This window comes from Mus musculus, chromosome 7 (genome assembly GCF_000001635.26).
Source record: "Mus musculus strain C57BL/6J chromosome 7, GRCm38.p6 C57BL/6J".
Classification (NCBI taxonomy): Eukaryota; Metazoa; Chordata; class Mammalia; order Rodentia; family Muridae; genus Mus; species Mus musculus.
The window spans coordinates 118,099,169-118,117,760 of NC_000073.6; the positions used below are offsets into that span (position 1 = coordinate 118,099,169).

General features: G+C 46.7%; 1 protein-coding gene across 1 annotated transcript; it reads right to left on the bottom strand.

Annotated features, from left to right (window-relative positions):
* Positions 1-5,205: 5,205 nt before the first annotated feature.
* Positions 5,206-16,979, bottom strand: Rps15a (ribosomal protein S15A). Its single transcript, NM_170669.2, has 5 exons — positions 16,968-16,979; positions 15,941-16,078; positions 15,617-15,696; positions 10,765-10,850; positions 5,206-10,025 (listed from the first exon to the last, which is right to left on the bottom strand). The coding sequence occupies exons 2-5, from the start codon at positions 16,071-16,073 to the stop codon at positions 9,932-9,934; spliced, it is 393 nt and encodes a 130-aa protein (NP_733769.1). The 5' UTR covers positions 16,074-16,078; positions 16,968-16,979; the 3' UTR covers positions 5,206-9,931.
* Between the last annotated feature and the right edge of the window lie 1,613 nt (positions 16,980-18,592).

An 18,592-nucleotide genomic window follows, 5' to 3' on the forward strand; every position in this document is an offset into this window, starting at 1 on the left:
GGGGCCCAGCACCAGCTCATTGTCCCACTATGTACCCTTTTTGTCACCTCCCTTCTCTTTGAGCAGGCATGTGGGGCTGCATGAGTCCTGTTCGGAGCCCAGGCAGTGGCTCAGATACACCTGGTTAAGTCTCAGCTGTGACCCAGTTCATTGTGTGGTCTCTTGCCAACCTCTACCCCGATCTGAGCTGTCCATCTTCCTCTATCACGGAGGCCCACTCATCACCAAGTCAAATAACACATTCCCAAACTATCTCAATTTTACATGGCAGATGAAGGGGTTACGTCATCATCCCAGTCCCCTCTGCCTTTTAAAGGGGATCACTAACAGGTTCAGGGCCCCTTCCAAAGGGTTCTAGACTGATTCCTTCAGAAGGAAAGATATGAGAGTGCTGTCATTCGAATGCACTATCCTCCGAGGGCCCGCGTCAGACGGCATCTAAGAGAAAGGGGTGGCCAGCCCTGCAAGGTAGCCCCATCTATCATCTCAGCACTCAGGAGTCAAGGCAAGAGGCCAGCCTAGGCTACATAGGCAAATCCTGTCAGAAAGAAGGATTGTGGGGGTTGGCGTGGGGATGGCAAGGCATACACATTTCCCTGAGTTCTTGGCTCTGCAGGGCCTAGGAGTTCACCAAGCAATGGGAGAAAGCAGCTATAAAAGGGGATGGCCAGGTCCTGGAGTGCTGTGAGTCAGACGGACTCAGACCTTCTCAGAGTCCCTGATGAAAAGACGAAGGGAACAGTAGCTCTGTGTCTTGTCCAGGGACAAACTTTGTATGGTGGGTCTGGATCTGAGACCAGGATCTCAAAGGAGTTACAGTTTTGAATCCCGGAAACTCAGCTTTCCCACCCTCCCCCCAAATGAATGAGTGGATGGGTGGCAGGTAACTGGGTATATAGATGAGAGGGATGAGTAGATGAGCGGTGGGTAGGATGGGATGGGGTGGATATGTATGTATATACATATGGGTAAATGGGAGAGAAGCCGCAGTGAGCTCAGTCTCTGATGCCTCTGAGCTATCTTCTGTCCCTTCTGTGTATCACTACTTGGCTAGCCTCCTGCTGACTTCGTCCCATTGTGTGATAGCTTTCCACTAACTCTGTCCATTTGCTTCTTTCCCTGCAAATAGTTAAGATGCTGTAACTCTTACTGAACTTGCTGGGCATGAGACATACTTTGTGGGAGACTTTCCTCCCAACCTCAACTTTCCTGTCTTCTCTTTGATCTTCTCACCTCCTGGTCCCACTTAGGACCCTGTCACTGAAGAACAAGCTGCTCCTGGTCACTGGAGGTCAGAGAGCCCTGCCTTCCATACAGATGGAACACCTCATCATGCTGGTGAGTCCTTAAACCTGTACCCTGTGCTTGTCTACCTGACTGTGTCTAACTGGACACCACAAACTCAGTGTGACCCAGACCATGTGCTGAATGACCTTCTGTGAGCACTCAGGGTGGGCTAGCTGGCAGCGGACTACTAACTGTGCAAAAAATGTTCAGTCCTCCACTTGCATAGCAGGAGAAAGCCATGCACAGCTGAGTGGATGAGCCCTTGGGGACGGAGGAGGAAGTTAGGCGGGTGAGAAATGAGAAACCCAGGTCTGGAACGTAATGATGTCCCTATGTCCCTCTTCCGAACCTTCCAAGAGCCAGCCAAGCTCATACAGGCCCAGGTTGTTTCCTGGTTGTTAGTGCTAATAAAATATTAATTTATTTACCCTGCCACCACATTTTTTAAAATTAAAAAAAAAAAAAAACCTAAAGCTTTTGAGTGCTGTAGGTCACAGCATCCCCCTAAGGAAGCAGAGCCCTAGAGCTAGGAAAGCTAGGAGTTAGCAGAAGTCGGAGTCGTCTTGGTTCTCCCTTAGGAGTGGGAGTGGGGTGGGCAGGAAGAAGCATTTGGGGAAACTTTATTGAGATCACAAGGGGCAAAAATGCCTCCAGACGATTATCTGGTTTATATTAAAAAGTGCAGCAGAAGAGAAAGTAATATTAAAACTGGGAGGCAAAGAATGAACAACACAGACGGATCTAACAGTCATTAGCACCGAGCCAGAGATGAAAGCAGCCCTGACTCCCAGGCACACCTGCAATCCCAGCACTCAGAGACTACAAGCAAGAGAGTGACAAGTTCCAGGCCAGTCTTACCAACAGGGTGAGGCCTTGTCTCAAAAACACAAATGAACCAAAGAAAGCTGTACATTCAATAAAAGCAGTGTTGGAACTGGATATGCTGGCACACACCAATAATGCCAGTTATGGTAATCTAATGGTAGTCTGAAGAAGGAGAATTGCAATTGTTGTACCATATAGCCAGATGCTCCAAAGGACGGGAGGGAAGGAGATGAGCTATGCTCTGTGTCTGGTATGACATGTATTAGTATGTGCTCTCTCTCTCTCTCTCTCTCTCTCTCTCTCTCTCTCTCTCTCTCTCTCTCTCTCTCTCTCTGTGTGTGTGTGTGTGTGTGTGTGTGTGTGTATGTGTGAGAATGGGTGGGTAGGTAGGTGAATGGGTGGGTAGTGAATAGGTAGGTAGATGGATGGGTGAATGGGTTGTTGGGCACAACCTATCCCCCCAGTCCTCAGAACAATCTTGTGGTGGTGGTTTGAATGAGAATGGACCCCAGAGGGTCATATAGTTGAATGTTTAATGTTTGACCCCCAGTTGGAGGAACTGTTTAGGAAAGATTAGTAGGTATAGCCTTGTTGAAGGAGGTATGTCACTAGGATCTGGCTTGGGGTTTTCAAAAGCCCAGTTCGTCCTCACACTCAGTCTCCCCCTCCCTCCCTTCCTCCTGCTCTAGCATCATTCATTCATACCTGCTATCATGTTCCCTGACATGATGTCATGAGCCCACCATCTGAAACTGTAAGCAAGTCACAATTAAGTTCTCTCCGTTTGTTTGTTTGTTTGTTTTTCAAGACAGGGTTTCTATGTATAGCTCTGGCTGTCCTGGAACTCACTTTGTAGACCAGGCTGGCCTCGAACTCAGAAATCCGCCTGCCTCTGCCTCCCAAGTGCTGGGATTAAAGGCGTGTGCTACCACGCCTGGCACAATTAAGTTCTCTTGGTCTTAGAATGTTGTCGCAGCAGTAGAAAAGTAGCTACGACAAACTCTCCTTGACCTGAAGGCCAATGCCAACGATACACATCCTCCCTCCTTCTGAACCTTCTTTCTGTGGCCATGAATAATTTGCCTCATCTCAACAAGGTTTCCAGTCCAGACATAGGTTAATGGCAGCAAACTGTTTCAAGATACTTGTGGTCCTGTGCTGTCACCTAGTGGAAACTCCATGAAACTGCAGAGAGGATGCTTGAAGCACTCATGGGAGCCTGGAGAGAATTTAACAAGACTCATGATGGATTGATAACTGGTTTTAATTTTATTTAACTTTTTATTGATTCTTCATGAATTTCATACATGCAACCCAACCCCACCCATCTCCTTGTTCTCTCGTACTGTCCTTCACCCTTGCAACCTCCCACCAAAAAAAAAAAAAAACCTGGTGTGGAAGCTGCAGTGTGCATGTCCCACAGTACACCCTTTTGTCCATACTCCTTTGCTTGCAAATGTTCATTGCAATGAGTCATTTGTCTAGTTCAAGGCCTCTGGCTTCTGCTACACTATCAATACTGGAAACTTACTAGGACTCCCCTTGGACACCCTACTGTCACCCTGTGTCGTGGAGATCCTGTAGCTTTAGATGTGTAGGACTTGCCCCTTCATGCTCTCCAGCAGTCCACAGATGGAGTTGATATTGGGGTGTGCCAACTCAAAGCCCTGGATCTGGGCCTGGATGGTATCTGAGCTGCTCACCTGCCAGCTCTCCCACACCCACAGCACCAGGGAAAGCTCTCCTGCACTGCAACTGTTAAGGGCAGAGCCAGTTCTCCCACTCTCATGCCCTTGGGCGGCTCTGCCACTTGCTACAGGTGGTAAAGAGTGGGGGAGGGAGCATGTTTCCCCTCACCTATGCCACCACACAACAGATAAGTGGCAGGGCCAGCTCTGCCATGCTCACACCCTTGGGGCCAGTTTACCAACAACTCCCACTACCAGGGCCAGCTCTACTGTGCTTCCTAGGTGAGGTGTAGGACCTGCAGCCGGCTAGGGGTGGATAGGGTGAGCTCTCCTACTCTCCACCTTCATGGCTAGCTCTCCTAGGGCTGGGAGGCAAGGGATGGGGCCAGCTCTGCACAATCCTCATACAATGACAGGGCAGCAGCCCAGACCAGGGACATCTGACTAGCCTTTGGTGGTAACAAAGGACCTAAAGACCAGGACCTCACTACGGCCTTAGGTGGTACTCAAATCAGGCTCCTTGATTCTCTAGTTCTGCCTCTCTTCATTGTGCACATTCTTCTGTTTCTTTCTCTTCCATCTCTCTACCACTTGGTCATCCTAGTGGTGCCCAGTCTCTGGGTGTCTGGGGTCCTCTTAGGAATGGTCTCAGAAGTGCTATACCTTGCCCATGCCATGTGGCACCAGGTGGAAGTTGTCTTGGGCGTGGTTTTGAAATCAGTTTTGAAAGGATGAAAGGATTGGGCTAGTTCAGATATGCAGATCTTGGAGTAAGTGAGCAGTGTACATATCTGGTTATCCATGGAGACAGGAGGGAGCCACCATGAGTCTCCACGTGCGAGTTTGCATCCCCATTCATCACACACCCAGGGCTTCCCCTCTCCTCTCTCCAGACTTCACACTGTGCAACTATAGCCTATGCCAGAAGGTTCAACCATACACAAGGCTTCCCCACACACCCACAGTTAAGACTATTACTTAAGCAAGAAAGACAGCTGTAAGAAGCTAATTAGGAAACCTTCAGAACAAAGAAATTGCTGAAGAAATTGACCTTGGAGAATACTAGGCCAGGACAGCTTAGAAGAGCCCAGGCAGTGACACTCTGAGATTATCAAGGTTTCTAGCAACCTGTCCCAAATGAAAATTGCTGCGTACAAGGGTCAGCCTCCTTCGACTGTGTGCACAGCTGGGAGTGTGTGTGTGCTGAGTGGCTTTAAGCAGCAGTCAGGCAAGGTGACAGACCCAGAGGTGTGACATGGCCAGTGCCCAGCAGTCTTGAAGGAGCAAGAAACCAATGTTTTGTTTGTTGCAAGTCCAGCTGCTCACCACACCATAGTGTGATCAGGTAGAAACCAGGCAAGCTTATTCAAAAGGTCACCAATTCAGAAGCCATTCAGACAAGAGGTTTTAAAAAAAATGCTTTATTTTATTCACACACACATGTTCGCACAAAGAGAGGCCATAAATTCGAGAAATTGAGTAAGAGGAGAGCACATAGGAGAGGTTGAATGAAAAGGACAGGGAGAGAGGCCAACATAATTGTATTTTACTTTCAAAGACTTAAAAAATCAGAAATTTCATTTCATTACTCCATCTCCCCCCACCCCACCCCCAGGCGTGTACAAGCACACTTGAAGGCCAGAGGAGGGTGTCAGACTCCCCGGAGCCCAAGTCATAGGCTAGTGTGAGCAGCCCGACGGAGGTGCTGGGGACCGAACCTGAATCCACTCAGGAGCAGCAAGTGCTCTTAACAACCTAGCCATTGTCCCAGCCCCTAAATTATCTCATTGATAAGACCAAGAACCCAAAAAGGAATTTCAGTAACAACAGTTCAGCCCTGATTCACCAAGAATGATGGTGACTCATCATCTTTGCTATCTATACTTTCTGCTGACTCACAACTCCTGGTCACTCAGGTTTCTGCTGACTCATGATTCCTGTCAGCTGACTCAAGACTTCCATTATAACTTCCCTTCCCCTCATCTCTCTGCTTCAGGCCCCAAATACTTACTGCTTCTCTTTGCCCTCATTCATCATCTACAGAAAAGGATCTCAATTTTCCCAATACCCCTGGTTATTAGATTTCCCACATGGCAGCCTCACTAGCCCCCATCACTCTGAGTACAAAAGCTGAGAAGAGTGAAGAACCCCCCAGGGGCTGTTATTAGGACTGCAGACATACTATAGTCAGGACAGGTCAGTCCGGACTCCACATCTTCTTCCCAGAAGCATTCAGACTCCCTCTCAGGATTAAAAACAAGTAAAATAGTGTTATGCCAAGCACCACTTTCATTTTACAGTTTATCCCAAGCCTGACCACAGTACTAGAACATAGCCTCTTTGTACCCATTTCACAGAAATGAAAACCTATTTAGAAGGGACACTCAAATTCATGCTTCAAGCAACTGGCAGGATACGATAGATCTGAATGCTGAGGCTTCTTCAGTAGGGCTCACCATAGTCATAAATAAAACCATAATCTCAAAACCATTATGTCTTAAGTCAGAGTTTCTATTCCTACACAAAACATGACCACGAAGCAAGTTGGGGAGGAAAGGGTTTATTCAGTTAACACTTCCACACTGCTGTTCATCCCCAAGGAAGTCAGGGCTGGAACTCAAGCAGGTCAGGAAGCAGGAGCTGATGCAGAGGCCATGGAGGAATGTTACTGGCTTGCTTCCCCTGGCTTGTTCAGCTTGCTTACAGAACCCAGAATTACCAGCCCAGAGATGGCACCACCCACAAGGGGCTAGCCCCCATCCCCCCATCACTGAGAAAACTGCTGAATCTCATGGAGGCATTTCCTCAACTGAACTCCAGCTTGTGTCAAGTTGACACAAAACCAGCCAGCACACTTCGTAAATGAAAAACCCATTTAATGTACTGCCATTCTACACAACGTTGCCATTCTATACAACATGTAGGCTCAGCAGGCAAAGGTGCTTGCTGCCAATCCTGACTGGATCCACTGTAAAGAGAACCATTTCTCGACAGCTTGACCTCAATCAAGGCAAAAGCTTACACGTGCATACATTTAGTAGTTTACTAAGTAAACAATTAAGGTCGGTGCTGGCTCACCCCAGCCTTCCTTGATTGTTCTGAGAACGCGTGGTTATCCTATTCAATCTAAAGCAACCCTTATTTTATACTCAAGTGATAATCCCCTGCGGCACCCCACTTGCTGTGCTGTACGAGTGGTGAGAACTATGGTGTTCCTGTGGACATGCCTGCCATGCAATGCAAACACCTCAGGGGGCCAGACTAGGCCACACTGCAAGACCTGCTTTTAAAAGAGGGGAAAATGGTGCTGGAGAAATGGCTCAGAGAAATAGCTGCTCTTCTAGAGGATGTAGGTTTGCTTCCCAGCATCCACTGGGGCTTAAAAACTGTCTATTAACTATAGTTAAAAGGGAATCTAACACCTCTCCTGCTTGGGCACTGCACCCATGTAGTGTACACATGTAGAACTAATTAAGTGGGCCTGGTTTCTCTCTGGTGAGGACTCAAGGTCAAAAGAGGGAGGTGGGAGGGAGAATGGGGTGGATGAAAAAAAGGCCACCCTATGGGTTTGCTATCAGGGATCTCTCAAATGCCGGTCTCTGGGACACTGGAGGCATAAACTGCATAACCCAAGGTAGCTCTTGTTCAAATTAATCAAGGATCTCCAGATAAACCAAAGATGTAGCCAAGAGAGATGCCATCCTTAGGGGTAAGGTAAGAAAGATGCTGAGACAGGCAAGCTTGAAATTTCCACTGAACCTACAATAGTTTTTGGATGGAGGAATGAGTGACAGGTAGGTGGGTTACATAGGGGGATGAACAATGCAGGCATGAGATGGAAATAGGTAGCAGACTTGCCCTCCGGCAGCCTATAGTCTGATAGGCTGACAGTATAGTCTGCTAAATTTAGGACTCTTCCAACAACTTCACATCTACCAAGGAGACAGCAGAATTTGGTAAGTCTATTCATTTTGTGCTGACCATCCAGGCCAGAGCACATTAGGCTCTTGATAGTGTTCTTGTCCCTTCATACTTCTTCACTGACCAAAAGCCCAAGCTAAAGGTATGGCCTGGGTGACTATGCCCCTCTATGAGGAAGGGGACACAATCACTTTCCCTATGGCTAGGTAGGTATTGAGAATTCACCTGTCAGCCAGGCATGAAGGCTCAGGCTCATGCTTTAATCCTAGCAGTTGGGAGGCAGAGGCAAGCAGATCTGAGTAAAGACCATCCTGGGTCTACAGAGCAAGTCCCAAGAAAGCCAAAACTACACAGAAAAACCCCATCTCAAAAAAAATAAAAGATAATCTTTAAAAGACCACTCATCACATGACATAAATCTATAATCCTAGAATTTGGGAGGCTAAGGCAGAAAGATTACAAGTCTGGGACCAACACTTCTTGCATTTGGCTAGCCCAGGAAAAATCCTAACACTGTCTCAGAATAAAAAAATTTTTGAAGGACATGGAAAGGGAAGGGGGCTTAGAATCAATCATGTGTAGAGTACACATGATACTCTAAATTGCAGTGTAACCGACCACTAATCTACAAATGAGCAAGCTTAACTTCCTACACAAGGATAGGAGGGATAGAAGCCGTGGGAGGGACTCTGATATCCACTCGAAGGAAAACCTCACTTGTAAAGATAAGAGGATTATTTGACTATGAAATATGCTTAACAACTGAACAGGAAGCTAATTTTGATCCTCAAAGAGAAAGACAGCACCAATTAATGGGAACTGCCATTTCCCCAGAGCCAATAAGCTAAATAAAACTGAATTTGTTTCCTTACAACATATCAAACACTGACACTGGACTTTCCTAAACAGCCAACTGCCAGACTAGGGGACTTGAGATCCACTTTCCCAGGCTCCTCCTTCCCTTGGGATCACCTCCAGGGAACTCAATAGAGCCACCTGCTTCTTATGGAAGATGGCAACGATGGTTGGGGCAGCTCATCCTGTCAGTCAAGGCAGGAGCAGCACCAAAATGAGGGAGGGTACAGCTTCCCACAAACTTTGTGCCTCACACACAGTAAACACTTTCAGTATTTTTGTCACAGCAACTAGTAAGTAGTAGACACACAGAGACCTTGTAAACTTTCCTGCATGGACAAATCATCAACAGATCTGAGCAAAGTCTGGGGGTAGAGATCCCCCAAGTTCGGCAGGTCGCAGAGCAGAGCTCATCAGCATGGCAGGACACAGCACCAGTTGTAGCGTTTTCTCAACTAAAGCAGGTACATTATTTCAAACTGGTTTTTCCAACAGACAAGTCCGAGGGGCTTCTGTTGTTCTGAAGAGCCACGTGGGTGCTGAGTGACCAAATGACTTGAATTTAATACCTATTTTAAATGTTATGGCAGACTAAGTCCACAATTCACAACCTCTGAAGCTACTACTAGAAGCTGTAGGGATGGAACTTAGTAGGAAGACAAGTCTCTGGGGAATGGCTCCTTAGTTCTGGGATGAGCAGCTTGGTTCCACCAGGTGTCCACCCACCAGATACTAACCATGGACAGTGAAACCAGAGCCATACCAATGTTTCATTTGATGTATGTTCCACAGCAACAAAGCTAATAAGTCACCATGCTAGGCATGGTGGCACTTACCTTTAAATCTGGGAGACAAAGTGCAGACAGATACCCTGGAATAACCTGCGAACCCAACTCAAGCTCCAAGCCTTTTTTTTTTTAAACCAGCTGTCAACCTTTATATGGTTTCTGAATCTAGACTAGCCTTGATACCCAAGAAATGGCATTTTTCAGGGCTGAGATTAAGAGCCAACAGTGTGACAGAATGTAAGTCTACCAAGTCTGGGTGATGAAAGGGGGCTGTAGGCAAAGACCCATACAGGAGGCCTGTGCTTCTCATTGGCAAATAAACCAGACTCACTGCACACTCAAGGGACCATCCTGTCATTAACCACCTTATGCTGATGTTACTGGCATACAACCCAAGCTGGAGGTGAAGTGAAGACAATGGTCATGCTTTCAATATCTACATAAAACCTCACAGCTGAGCATCACCAGAAGTGTCACCAGTCAGCACAGCCAGCTACTCTGCTGCAGAGATTCAAAAGGACTGACCCTGAGCACAGTCCACAAAGGCTTTTTATTTATGCTTTACGTTTAAAAAAAGAATCCCAGGATTTTCCCTCCTGTATGTTTTCGTCTTGCCTCTTCATGGTCCATAATGCCAGCCGAGGTTGTCAGCACAATGAAGCTATGAAGGAAACAAACACGCTGGTGAGTAACTATTCCAACCATGCTTCACTCTGCTCACCACCACCCTTAACAATGCTCAGTTTGCCCTCCTGGGAAGGCACACAGGGACTGTTACTGCCTAGGCAAGTGGGTGACTGACAAGAGGGCAGTGTGAAGGAATGAATGCTGGAACCAAAGATAGATTCCAGCTATACACTGCCCTGACTGCCAATAACACTGGGAACAACTAAGCTTAAAAGACAAAAATTAGGGGGCTAGAGAGATGGCTCATAGGTTAATAAGTGCAGAGAACTCCTGAGTTCCTTCCCAGCAACCACATGGTGGCTTCACAACCATCTATAATGAGATCTGGTACTCTCTTCTGGCCTGCAGAACACTGTATATATAATATATAAAGCTTTTAAAAGAAAATGAGGCATGGTGGCACAGGCCTTTAAATTCCCAACACTTTGGAGGAAGAAACAGGCAATCTTTGAGTTCCAGATCAGCAAAAAGTTACCTTAAATAAACAAAAGGTACCAAGCCAGTGAAATAAATGGCTTAGAGGTAAATGTGCTTGCTGCCACACCTGAAGATCCGAAGTTCATCCCTAGACCCACATGGATGAAACAACTAAAGTACTTTAAGCCAAACTTGTTAGGAAAAGACCACTACAAAAAACAAACCTCAGTTCAAGCCCAGCTATATCCCAACTTTTCAAAGCACTGACTTTTAATTGTATATGAAAGCCAACTCACCCAAACTGACGTGAAGGGAGCAGGTTGTTCTGCCATTTCTCTAGGTCTTTGAGTTGAACATCAAATCTAGGGCTTATAACGCCACACTGTAAATGGAACCAAAGATTAAATTCTTTACATTTTTACCAAAGAAGCCTTTCTTACCCGCTGAACACAACTGATTCAAAACAAACAATCCATATTTAACAGGCATCTACTCTGTATAAAAAATTTTCTATAAATGGCATTCAATACACTAAACAGGGTGTGGCAGCATTTGCCTAGAAACCTGGTACTCAGTGGGCATGGTGGCACAATCACTTTCCCTATGGCTAGGTAGGTATTGAGAATGCACCTGTCGGCCAGGCATGAAGGCTCATGCCTTTAATCCCAGCACTTGGGTGGCAGAGGCAGGTGGATTTCTGAGTTTGAGACCAGCCTGGTCTACAGAGTGAGTTCCAGGACAGCCAGGGCTACAGAGAAACCCTGTCTCGAAAAAACAAAAACAAAAAAACAACCACCTGGTACTCAAGAGGCTGAAACAAGAAGACTGAGTTCTAGTACAGCTTGTGCTACATAGGATGATCCTGCCCCAGCAACTATATACATACACCACCCTCACAACATGTATGTACATCTATACTCAAGCAAGGCTGTACATCTACACTCTTGCCTACAAGAGCCATGTCAAACAAGTATGGCCAAATGACTTACAGTCACATAGTTGTGCCTGGAAAACTAGCCCGGGGGGGGGGGGGACGGGGACGGGGACGGGGACATCTCACCTCACAGCACGGAGACTAAGTGAAATTACTGCCAATATTTCATTTCTACAATTTAAGGGGGCTACAGTTCAGTAGCCCTACAGCTTTAAGTTGTATTGCCCATCAATAAACCTATAAACTAAAAGCTGCAATACAGTACATCTAAGTAATCTAAATAACAAGTGCCCAGCACAACCTACCCAAGGGAGGGTGGCAGCAGCTAGACAGCAATGATTTTACAACTTGCCCATCTCTGATACAGAGACTATCCTTCAGAGAAAGAGCTCCACTTTAATCACTGACTTCAGTCACAGAATCAAGTAGGACATAGAGACATAGACACAGAAAGGGCTCCCACTGCTTATACTCAATAGCCCTGTGTACCTCAGATTACTGCCCCCTCCTCCAAGGACCCAGGGTTCCTATACAGGACAACCATATAGAATTCGCAAAGGCTTTTGAACAGATCCAGACTGTACTTCCCTAAAGCACTCATTTTGACCCTATGCTTTCACTGCTCCAATATCCTGTCTGCTCAAGTCATGAACTATAACCGAACCTTTCATTCCAACTGTGGAACTCTCTCCAGAGGAACCAGCACAACCCTCGAAAGAGTAGGAGATGAAGGCCAGGAACTGTACAGACTTACTTCACCACCACAAGTGAAAGCCTTCTCTTAAGGGCAGTAGGCATTATCCTGCATGGGGTCAGGGAAGTTCTGTGAGGATTGCCACAAGCTGCTCTAACCAAACCAGTTCGCTCACCCTCTTACAGGCTAACTGGCCAAAGACATGAACTAAGGCTTCCTAAAACCAGGGGAACCAAAACAGGACAGATATTCTTCCACTTTAAAAGCACACCTGGGATGTGTTCTCACTGGAACAAAACAAATGGCTCAAAACTAGCTTTGCCAACTTTTCACCATGTTCAAAGACCTCAGAAGCAGCTGTCTTAGTTAGGGTTGTACTGCTGTGAGCAGATACCACGACCAAGCCAACTCTTAAAAGGACAACATTTAATCGGGCCTGGCTTACAAGTTCAGAGGTTCAGTCCATTAATGTCAAGGCAGGCATGGTACATGTGGAGCTTAGAGCTCAACACCATCATCTGAAGGCAGCTACTGGAAGACTTACTTCCAGGCAGCTAGAAGGTCTTAAGTCCAAGCCCAGTGACATACATACTCCAACAAGGCCACACCTTCTAACAGTGCCACTCCCTGGGCCAAGCATATACAAACCATCACATTCCACTCCCTGGCCCCCATAGGCTTGTCTAAGTGGGCTATTATCTAGCCATAGCATAATGAAGAGTACATTTAGTCCAACTTCTGAAGTCCCCATAGTCTATAGCAGTCTCAACAATGTTAAAAACACAAGTTCAAAGTCTCTTCTGAGATCCATCCAATCACTTAACTGTAATCCCCAAATCAAAACAGGAAACCAGCCAGGCAAACTCCAAACTCTGCATCTCCATGTCTGATGTCAAAGCAGCTTTCAGATCTCCAACTTTTTTTGTTTGTTTTCTCTGTGTAGCCCTGGCAGTCCTGGAACTAGAACTCACTCTGTAGACCAGGCTGGCCTCAAACTCAGAAATCTGCCTGCCTCTGTCTCCCAAGTGCTGGGATTAAAGGCGTGCGCCACCACCGACCTGCAATCTCCAACTTCTCTTTTCATCTTTGTTGACTGCAACAAACTTCTTTTCCTGAGCTGGTTCCACTCCGTTATGGTATTCCTCAGGAGATATCCTATGGCTCTCGAATCTCGAAAATCTTGGGGTCTCCAAGGCAGCTTCAATGTTTCAATGTCTGAGATCCACACATGATCTTCTTGACTCCAAAGGGTTGGCATCACTTCTCCAGCTCTGCCCTCTGTAGCACTCTAAGCTCAGGTTGATCAACTCCACTGCTACTGCTTCTTGGTAATCATCCCATAGTACGATCATCTCCAATACACTGGGGTCTTCCCACTGAAAGTAGGCTGAATCAATAGCCTCACAGTGCCTTCTCTTCATAGGGCCAAGCCTCAAATCGTTTGCATGACCCCTTCAGTCTTGGGCTGTCAACTACAACTGAGGCTGCACCTTCACCAATGGCCTTCTATGGCCTCTCACTGTGCCAGACCTCAGCTGCTCTCCATGACCCCTTTATGCCTTCAAAACCTGTACCACCTGGGTGACTCTTACACATTACCAAGTACAACTGCAGGACCTATCAACCTTAGCTATCTCTGGAACACAGCTTCATTGTGCTCTCTGAAAACACTTCCATTTTTAATTAATATTTCACCTCCGTTATACTGGTCTCTTCCTAATCACTGCTAATTTCCTAGCTCCAGCTAATCAGCATCAATTGTCCCAGTAGTCCCTTCTATCCTGGAGTCTAAAGCCAAAGCCATGTGGCCAAAGTTGCCAAGTTCTGCTGCTTCCTGGGGCTGGAACATGACATTACCCTCTTGTTCTATTACATTATCACCAGGCTTTCTCTTTTCCAATTCCTTAACAGCCTGCTATCCTGGAACTTGCTCTGTAGACTGACTTGGAACTCAGAGATCTGTGTGCCTGTATCCTAAGCATTGGGATTAAAAGTGTGGTCCACCAACCCTGGATTTAAGTTTTCTTCACCTAGAACTTGCTCTGTCCCAGGCTGGCCTTGAACTCAGATTTGTTTGGCTTTATCTCCTGGGTTTATACTACCATGCCTAGACCTAAATTTAGCTGGATGGGATCTTGCCCCAAGGTCCTTAATTCAACTTAATGTCCTTGAAGACAGGGTTCAGCTCCTTTTTACTTCCTGGAGCCCCTTTAATATTTTAATAACCACATATTTTATATTTTCCGTTCTCAGCTTGCTACGTGTGTTTAAAATGCTCTTCGATGAGACTTAACCAGAGAACAAAGTTTTCAAGACTTCCTTTCACCTTAGCCTCAGGCAGACTTCAGAAAAGGTCAAAAAAGCCACCAAGCTCTTCACCAAAATACCACAAACAGTCTCTAGGCCACATACTGAAGTTCTTCTCCACTGAAACCTTAGGCCAGGTCTGCACAGTCAAATCACTCTCAGTAACAAAGTCTTCCATACTCCTACTAGGATAGCTCATTAGGCCCCACTTACAGCATTTCACTGCTTTCCAAATCCAAAGTCCCACAATCCTTTTTCCAAACAAAACCATGTTCAGGCCAATCACAGTAATATCCCAGTCTCTGGTACCAACTTCTAAATCAGTAGGTGTTACTTAAATTTTAACAAGTTCTGGATATTGCGAACAACTTTTTGAAAAAATTGTCAGAACAGCAATGACCTCACCAACTTAACTGTTCACCACATGACTAGAGCAGTTTTCACACTTCCTAATGCTGCAATCCTTTAACAAAATTGGTAGTAGCCCCAACAATAAAATTACTTCACTGCTACTTCATAACTGTACTTTTGCTGTAACGGAAGTATCTGATTCTGATGGCCTTAGCCCACGACCCCTCTCTGAAAGGGTCACACAAGTAGGACTAGAGGGCCTCAAACTCCTTACAGATCAGAAGGCTCTTCCGCACTATCACTAGCTTATTGACAATGCCCCAAACTGCTATTAAACCATGGAGTCAGAAAGTCTATTTGGCTATGCTGATGACAATTAAAACTGACGAGCAGCCTAGAACTCAGACAGCTACAACCTACACCAACAGACCATGAACTCTTAGCCACTTACTCAAGATTAACAATTTTATTAAAAGCCAGCACACCACTGGACAAGTGCATCGTGTAACTTTAATACAGCAGTTTGACAGAGTATAGATCAACCTCTCTATGTGTTGAGACTTCCATCTTGAAAATAAACAGGCCACACACACCACCAGTACAAGACTGAGTTATTCATACACTGAGCCATAGTTTAAGCTACTGAAATCAGCAGTTTCCCACTCCAGCGTTACCAGAGTTTAGCTCTATCCCACACAAAACTAACCAATAATTTGAACAAGTAACCAAAGACACCAAGTGAAATGTGGGTACTAAAACAGAAGCATAGCCTTAGCCAATTCCTTAAATCAGGGAAGTAGAGCAAGAATGACAACACTGTGAAGTGGCAGACAGCTGCAATTTGAGAAGCAAGATGTCTTACCTTGTTCAACCTTCCTGTGAGGTTCACAACAATCTTCCCAGCTCTGTGATCATCAATGATCTCAAATTCACCAATGTATCCTATAAAACAAGTGACCAGCGTCAAACCAGACATCAATTTGAGACCTAAACCTTTACGCCAACACTAACTTTTTGCCTATTAGATTTTTCTCTCATCTGAGTCTCTGCATCAGAATTCTGAAAGCTCCGTATCACATAAAAATTTTTGGGAGTTAGCATCAACACACCCATTCTTTTCTTGAACGGTTACTGTCTTTCCCTCCCAGATCCAGCACTGTCAAAAACCCAAGACACCAATACTCACCGTGCTTCATCATCACGGTTAAGAACCGAACGATGACTTTAGAACATGGCCTGATGAGGACCTGGCGTTTGCCTCTCTTCTCAGCGTTGTTGATGCTCTTGAGAGCATCCGCCAGAACATTCATTCGCACCATGGTGGCTGTGGAAAGAAAAGCCGGGGTTTGCATCAACACCCAATCATGCTGTCCTACCCCCATTAGCTTTTCCTAGGTCTAAGCAACATTCCCAAGAACCAGGAAAAATTCACTACAATTTCCCGACTGTTCAGCACTGTTCTTCAGAGTCTAGCCCTCCAAGACACTCCTATTCATACCACCCACCACACAAAATAGCTGGGGAGAGAATGACACAAGCCGAGCCTCACCACACAGAAGATAGCCTTCGAAATGGTGGGACCGACCAGCTAGCCAAACTGAAAGTGGGGGTGCGGGAACTGTCATTAGGAAAAAGTTCTGGCACCGTCTGCCAAGATTTTCAAAGCCAGCAGTGTGTCAAGAGGTTAACGCGACTTAACTCATTTACAGGTAACCATTTAACACACAGACACACACACACACCCCCTTTCGGGAGAAGAGGCAGTACGTGACAGGGAGCCCAGCCAGCCTACTGAACGGCCACAACCCATAGGCTACCTCCACGGCTCCTCAGGACGCTGCCAAGGCGTATTTTACGCGCCAAGAGTAAACCACGACGTGGTTCCCTAACTCGGCAGTGAGTGGCTGAGCCTAACTCCCCGCGCCAACCCTGGCCACGGCCGCGTGGGACACTCGGGACTCCAGAGCTCCCGCAGACACCGGAGGCTGCAGGGCCCACGCGGGCCACCGTCCCCGCCGGCCCGAGCCGAGCCCGGCCTGTTGCAGTGGGCCGGCTCCCGCAAAGGGCTACCCATAGCCCCCGACCCCGGCAGACGGAGACTACGGCCCCTGCAGGGATCTATAGGCCCACGGGACTCCGAAAGCGAACACGGGGTAAAGGGATGGCACAGATACCACACGGATGAACACGGAGTTTCACAAACACTCACTCACCGGCGAGGGAAGATGGCAGAAAGAGAGTGGGCCGGGCAAACGCACGGAATTATGGGAAGCGGAAGCGCTATCGCGAGACTTCATGGTCACACACTTAAAAAAAAAAAACCCAAAACCCTGTGATTTCTTATAGGACAACCAATGCGAGGGCGGGGCCTCCTCTGGGAGGGGCAGATGAAACTAGAAATGGTGGGCTGCTAGTCGCTCTGAAACTCGCGGCAGTCCTGCCTCAGCCTCTAGGGTTTTGGCATTAACGCCACTGCGGGTTCTTGCGTTTAGTTTTGTTTGCCACAATGAAACTCACTAGGTAGCTTCGGCTGGGCTGGAACTATGAAGACCAAGCTGACTTCTAGCCTCCACCTGCCTCTGCCTCCCAGTGCTGAGATTAAACATCACAGCACTTGGCTTTTGTTATTATTGTTTTGGTTGGTTTGGCTTGAATTTGGCTTTTGGAGACCAGTAGTGGCCCAATGCTGTCCCCGGAGTCATGAAAATCTTGACTAGTAACAGGGATTACTGCCATGGTCCGCTTCTCTCGCTCTCTCTCTCTTTTTTTTTTTTTTTTTTTTTTTTGTTTGTTTTTTTGTTTTTCGAGACAGGGTTTCTCTGTATAGCCCTGGCTGTCCTGGAACTCACTGTAGACCAGGCTGGCCTCGAACTCAAAAATCCGCTTGCCTCTGCCTCCTGAGTGCTGGGATTCAAGGCGTGTGCCACCATGCCCGGCTTAAGGTCCACTTTTCTTCCTCCTCCTCCTCTTATTATGCAGCCCTGTGATCTGTCTGCTTCACTTTTGTAACTGGGGTTACACTCCTCCTCCTCCTCCTCCTCCTCCTCCTCCTCCTCCTCCTCCTCCTCCTCCTCCTCCTCCTATTATGCAGCCCTGTGATCTGTCTGCCTCACTTCTGTAACTGGGGTTACACCTCAAGTGAATCTGTTGACTCCTAGCCTGGACCATTAAGCTTCAAGCCTACAGAGGTTCGGGAAGCTTCGTTCATTGCTGTTCACACTAAGTCTGGAGAAGCATCTGCCACATAGTAGGTCCTCGACATATAGTTGAAGAAAAAACTGAATGGACAAATCAGTTTCTCCATCTCTAAAACAGGGATGATAGAACCACTCAGAGGAGCTTTTGAGAGACCACACAAATGTGGCAGTGCTCAGCAGTGTTTGGCACAAGATTTATTTCCCCCAGAGGAACAAAGGACAGGGAATGAGAGACAAAGACAGGAGATAGAAGGTGAGGGAGAGGGGAACAAGGGAGAGGGAGGGAAAGGATGTAAGTCCTGGGAACAAAGAACTGCCTCTGCATAGAGAGGAGACAGGTGTGGCCCTTGAGCAAACGACAGTTTATGAGGGTAAAGGGGGAAAAAACCTCTTGTTAGGATGAAGTGTCTAACTCTGGTTAGACACGTTAATTAGGGTAGCTGCAAGGGGACTTTTGGTTGCTGGACCTCCATCCTTTGAAAGCTGGACCTTGGTAGTCAGCCTCAGAAGGAAGTGAGCAAATAAGTGACCAAATAAGAGAGCTTTAGGAATGTAACCTAATAGTTTTTAGAAAAGAGGAAGGGAGAAGAAAAAGGCCCGCCAGAACCATCTTTGTCATGCTCTGGCCGCCAGAGTCCCCT